The sequence below is a fragment of the Oryx dammah genome, unplaced genomic scaffold (assembly GCF_014754425.2).
Source record: "Oryx dammah isolate SB20612 unplaced genomic scaffold, SCBI_Odam_1.1 HiC_scaffold_18, whole genome shotgun sequence".
In the NCBI taxonomy this organism is placed as follows: domain Eukaryota; kingdom Metazoa; phylum Chordata; class Mammalia; order Artiodactyla; family Bovidae; genus Oryx; species Oryx dammah.
The window spans coordinates 74,788,467-74,795,116 of NW_024070202.1; the positions used below are offsets into that span (position 1 = coordinate 74,788,467).

The window sequence follows — 6,650 nt, forward strand, 5'->3', positions numbered from 1 at the left end:
ACCCTTATGGCAGAAAGTGAAGAGGAGCTAAAAAGCCTCTTGATGAAAGTGAAAGAGGAGAGTGAAAAAGTTGGCTTAAAGCTCAACATTCAGAAAACAAAGATCACGGCATCTGGTCCCATCACTCCATGGGAAATAGATGGGGAAACAGTAGAAATAGTGTCAGACTTTATTTTTTTGGTCTCCAAAATCACTGCAGATGGTGACTGCAGCCATGAAATTAAAAGACGCTTACTCCTTGGAAGAAAAGTTATGACCAACCTAGATAGCATATTATAAAGCAGACACATTACTTTGCCGACTAAGGTCCATCTAGTCAAGGCTATGGTTTTTCCTGTGGTCATGTATGGATGTGAGAGTTGGACTGTGAAGAAGGCTGAGCGTTGAAGAATTGATGCTTTTGAACTGTGGTGTTGGAGAAGACTCTTGAGGGTCCCTTGTACTGCAAGGAGATCCAACCAGTCCATTCTGAAGGAGATCAGCCCTGGGATTTCTTTAGAAGGAATGATGCTAAAGCTGAAGCTCCAGTACTTTGGACACCTCATGCGAACAGTTGACTCACTGGAAAAGATTCTGATGCTGGGAGAGACTGGGGGCAGGAGGAGAAGGGGACGACCCAGGATGAGATGGCTGGATGGCATCACGGACTCGATGGACGTGGGTCTGGGTGAACTTCGGGAGATGGCGATGGACAGGGAGGCCTGACGTGCTGTGATTGATGGGGTTGCAAAGAGTCGGACACGACTGAGCGACTTAACTGAACCCTTGATATAACGGTATAAAGCACTGTTGAAGACAGTGCTTTACCTCTGTAGTTCTCATTCCCCAAAACCTATAACCCCCATCAAAACCAGAGAGAAACATCAGGCAAACCCAAATTGAGGGACATCCTGCAGTATACCTGGCCGGTATCTGGAATTGTCAAGGTCATCAAAAATATCATCTTAGAGTCTAAGGAGACATGACAACTGAATGTAAATGGTTTCCTGGATGGGATAGGGTTGAGTGGGGAATAATTCATAGTTTTCTTTTCCCTTATTCCAAATCATCAGACTGGAACAGCAAGAGGACATAAAGGTGGAAAACTAGTGGAATTCAAATAAAATATGAAGTTTAATTTAGAATGTATCAATACTGGTTCATTAGTTATGACAAACATACCAGACTAATGTAAATTGTTATTAACAATGTGGAAAAATGAGTGAGGCATATATAAGAACTCTCTGCACTAGCTTGCAACTTTTCAGCAAATTTGAAACTATTCCAAAATAAAAAGCTTATTTAAAGTAAAAAAAAAAAAATTCTATAGGAAGAGCAGAGGAATTTTAAGCATGCTGCTGCTGCTACTAAGTCACTTCAGTCATGTCCGACTCTGTGTGACCCCATAGACGGCAGCCCACCAGGCTCCCCCGTCCCTGGGATTCTCCAGGCAAGAACACTGGAGTGGGTTGCCATTTCCTTCTCCAGTGCATAAAGTGAAAAGTGAAAGAGAAGCCGCTCAGTCGTGTCCGACTCTTTGAGACCCCATGGACTGCAGCCCACCAGGCTCCTCCGTCCATGGGATTTTCCAGGCAAGAGTACTGAGTGGGGTGCCGTTGCCTTCTCCGAATTTTAAGCATAGGCACTCAGTAAATTAACCATTGTATCACCTCATGAAGAAATATTTTCGGAGCAATATTAGATGGTGTTATTTGTTTTGTTTCTCTGCACTTTGAAGCATGTGGGATCTTGGTTTCCCCTCCAGGAATCAAACCCATGTCTCTTGCAGTGGAAGTGAGAAGTCCCAACCACTTGACTTCCAGTGAATTCCCAATATATGTTTTGCTATCTTTTTTCCCTCCTTTGCTTTCAGCACTCTGGAAAATAACTGGTTCTGAATTAAACTATAAGAGTTCAGCATATACACAAAGCTGTGAAACTGATTGAGTCTTTACCATAACATCACTGCAAGAATGGGTGAGTTTTGTTTTTTTTTTTTTCCTTTGGATCATCGTCTTGTCTGACTAGTCTGATGATTTGGAATATGGAAAAAGAGAACTATGAATTGTTCCCCACTCAACCCTATTCTGGCTACCATTTCTCTTTGGTAAAAAAAAAAAAAAAGAAAAGAAAGCTTATATTTTGACATCATGAAAGTATTTTGAATTAGTTATATTATTTCCTGCTGCATCTTTGTCCCACAGCAGTGACAATTCTGGAAGCAAGGATTGTGTCTGGATTGCTCAGCAGTGTACCTCCAAGCTCAATGAATTTGTGTTGAATGAATGATGAAAAAAGAATACAATTTTCTAGATACAAATGACATGATTTTTGCCCAAAACTGGGGGGATTTAACAGAGCATTATATCTAAGTATCATCAAAGAGACTTAAGATGAACAGCTCTAAAACAAGAATGTTCAGTGTATTTTTAACGTCTTTAATAATCCAAGGTAGCATGGAAATTTAACCAGGAGAACTATGAAACCATTTTCAGTTAATTTATTTTAGAACGTTAGAAATTAATTTTATTAATATTAAAAAGCTCATCATTGCTGCAATAAAATTTTTATGACAAGGATTGCTGACAACTGGTTGAGTAATTTTTTAGGCTAAAATGACATGATCTTGCTTTATGGCATTCAACTGCTGAAGTTCCAAAAGAGGGCTGTTTTCTAAGGAAAATCATGACCCCATGCCTCTACAAAAGGAAATGAATTAATCAGCTTCATGGGTATTTGGTCATTTTTATAAGAGAACATATGGTCTACCCTCCAACTAGTTGATTTTCTGAGCTTAGGGATCTATCTGTAATTGGCAAGATAAAATATTCTCAATCTAGAATTTTATATTAAACTTAAAACCTCATAATATCTGTAACCAGTTATTATATAAAACTTATTTATATGAAATGCTACTTGTAAAAAAAAATACCTGAAAGTTATGCAGTCCATTCATTCCTTAATACTGGAGTTTCTTGACCTAGGACTCATGGGACCCCTGAAATTATGTACAAAGTATGAGTGTATATATATAAAATGCCTAGTAAAGGGTCTATAATTTCATCAGAATTTCAAAGTGGTCCACAACTCAAAGACTGTCAGGCCCCCTCCTTTAATTCAAAATTTATTCTTGGATCAAATCAAACCATCAGACAATTCATATTATTTTTGATGCTTTTGAAATTGTTTGTATTTAATTGTGTTTGGGTGTGCTGGCATCAGGTTACATTGAAGGCTATCTGTCACTGTTGGGATACTTGAAAACACAATGCTGTAACCCATGGCAGCCATTATAAAAAACCTATGGGACAGATTTCTATTGATCCTCAGACCTAGGAAAAGCTAGGCTCCCAAACATATTGCTTGGTACCCACTGTGAATCTTGAAACCACTCATGAGTCCCAATTCACATTGGAAATTCAGACTAAATTTATGGCTACCCTTTATCAAAGGTATAGAACTTTATGACATGCATTTAAAAGCACTGATCTAAAACTTTAACTGCATATTATTTGTTTCCTCATATTATTTGTCTCATCATCCCAACCTCTTCATCTAATTCATGTTATTCTATTGTTTGGCATATGTCTTTAAATTCCATATCCTTTTTTACAATAAAATGTGTTATATAAAAGGAAATATAAAAACAATTTTTGTATTCTAAAGACAAAAATTCTATCCAATTACATTTCACTAAAGGGCTTCCCTGTTAGCTCAGTTGGTAAAGAATCCACCTGCCACACATGAAACCTCAGTTTGATTCCTGGGTTGGGAAGATCGTCTAGAGAAGAGATAGGCCACCCACTCCAGCATTCCTGGGCTTCCTTTGTGGCTCAGCTGGTAAAGAATCTGCCTGCAATTGCAGGAGACCTGGGTTTGATCCCTGGGTTGGCTGAGAAAATCCCCTGAAGAAGGGAAAGTTACCCACTCCAGTATTTTGGTCTGCAGAATTCCATGAACTACAGAGTCCATAGGGTCACAGAGTTAGACATGACTGAGTGACTTTCACTTCCTTTTTGCACTTTACTAAAATGAAGTTGCTTACTACTTTTCTGTTTCTTATTCCTTTTTTAAAAATGAGGAAAATAAAAATGAGAACATAAAATTAAATTTTAGTCCTTAATGGATAAAAAATAATATATAAGATAGCTTGGCGATGAGACACATATATCAGAAGCCACAGAGTACACTACATCAAGATTAAATATTACTTTTTAGGATAATATTGGCATTAGTTTTGGCACAGTTTTAAGGTCAATATTACACATAACACCAGATAAAACTGGTTGTTATTTTACCCCATTGATCATTGTATTAAAATATATATATTGTATTTGCATTTTAAGTGGTGTTTTCTTTTTTAAAAAAAAGATGCTTTACAAAGAAGCCTTCTAAATAAAAAATTACTGACAAATTATCCAAAAATGTAGAAATGATGATTCAATAGGCATAAAACAATTACACATCAACAAAAATAAAACCTTCATCAATATTGAAGAACTGGAAATAACAATTTTGATAAATGCTGTAGGAAATATTTGAGCTCATAAATACTGACACAGGGTTAAATTTTCAGGTTGCTGTCATCCTGCTTGAGGTATTTTCTGTGTTCTCTTAAATGTAAAACTCACGTTTTATAAAATCCAGTCCTGTAAAGTCAGAGAGGAAAAATTGTTAACACTTATTTTAATATGATTCTTAAGTTTCCCTCCCTTTAAGCAACCCTACTGAAAATATTAATTTCAAAAGTCTAAACACATGTTGATGTTTAAAGATTTTTTAACAAATGTAATATGAATAATTACAGGGCTAAATGACTTTGTTATGAACTATTCATGGGGAAAAATAAAATGATAATTTATTTAATGATTACCAAAATATATTATATTCCAAGATCATTTAGAATCAAGTATTTGCACATCAGAGCTCCCATGGATTCTAAACAATATAAAATCAGCAAAAATGAAAATCAAAGCTAATCAAATTAGGAAAAATATGGCAAATTTGCCAGCTTATTAGATAAACTTTAAAAATCAGAAAGACTAAATGTTGAATTTTTAAGAAAACCAAACTGCTATTATCTAAGTACACATTTAAATTCTCTTATCTTCTGTAGAAAATTATACCTGGAAGACATCAACTGTCTTCTGCCCATTCCATGAGATCTTGAAAGCAAGCAGTCTACATACATGTCCCAGAAATCCTGAGCTATGCTTAAGAAGACATTATAATGTCTAGGCCACTGGGATTTTTGCAGGAACAACATGAAATTCCAGAAAGCATCCACATTGTGCTCTATCTTGAGTTCCTTGAGCTCTATCAATGTCAAAGAGCAAGTATTCCAGCACTGGGGATCAATGTCTTCCATGATCCCTGGGTTGTTGCTGGCAAGTACACCCTTTTGAAATTCCAAGTCAGCATGAGTCAGATGGATCAGCAACATGCAACCCAAAGGTAGGTAGAACCATCTTCTTGTGGCAAAATCCATATTCTGTACAGAAAAAAAAGGAATATGTTTTTAGCTTAAAAAGAAAATTATTCAATTACTTTATGATCTGTTTAAACCTAAAAATTATAGATACTTATATATTTGGTTTTCATCAAATCAAAATTGCCTACTATGTATTTGTTGGTTTTCCTTCACGTTGCTGACTTTTAGACCTCCCCTCAAAAGGATATCAGAGTAACAACTTTACCAACATTCTGATAAAGTCTTCAGGAGTCACTGAAACCCAACATATGTTTATGAAGTTGTGATGAGATTCATTTCATCAAAGATCTTTGGAACATGTGCTCCAACCTTTTCCTTTTACAGGTTAGAAAATTTCTCTTGATATGGTTCAGCAAGTTCTTAGGTCTTCTGTCTCCCTATCCAAGACTCTTACCACCATACATTTCAATCAAGAGGATGAAAATGCAGCCCATTTTATGTGTAACCATAAGAAAAAGAGTGTGTGGTTGTGTTTCGCTGGCGTTTTCCAATCTATCAAGTGTTGAACGCTGAAGCACCATTTTAGGTTTCAAAGTTTACTTTGAACTTTACTGATGAACTTTGAATATTCATTTAAAAAATAGGTGTTATGAACTGATATCTAGTGGATCTCTGCCTTTTCTCAAGTTGTTCAGGAGTATGAAGACAATAAAGATGATAGAAGCTAATATGACATGGTGCAGCACAAATGACATTCAAGAAATGTCATTCAAGAAATTCAAGAAAAATCCTGATATTTTCTTACGATTCTGTACACAAGTTTCTCTAAAAGCTGACTGCTCAGTAAATAGGCCTGAAGCGTATAGATGAAGTCAAGGTCTAAATTCGCTTTGAATAGCCATACAGTTAACCATTCCAGGCTGGCACTGGAAATGTCCCTGACACAACTTTTACAACCAGGAGTGGAGTGTCCAGGACAGATCCAGGAGATGGGACTCACATTCTTCCGATACAGGGAAGAATGTATACAGCACCCCGTCTCCCCGCCAAAAGAAATAAAGTTAGGTGACAGACAAATCGAAGGAAACAAATTTAAATGTAGGTTATTCAGGTCGTTTCACACTGTGGAAAACTGTGCAGATTTCACAAACAGAGCTAACACGATTTCCCCCAAATTGTGTAGATTTCCCAAATAGAGCTGACAGTAGCCAGTTTATGACACAAAAGGACTGAGTGAGAC

The 6,650-nt window shown here is 36.6% G+C and overlaps 1 protein-coding gene across 1 annotated transcript; it reads right to left on the minus strand.

Annotated features, from left to right (window-relative positions):
• Nucleotides 1-4,593: 4,593 nt before the first annotated feature.
• FAM237B (family with sequence similarity 237 member B) lies at nucleotides 4,594-5,467 on the minus strand. The gene is given in 3 exon segments (XM_040259880.1): nucleotides 4,594-4,628; nucleotides 5,052-5,080; nucleotides 5,082-5,467. Coding segments are annotated over 3 exon segments (450 nt in total).
• Between the last annotated feature and the right edge of the window lie 1,183 nt (nucleotides 5,468-6,650).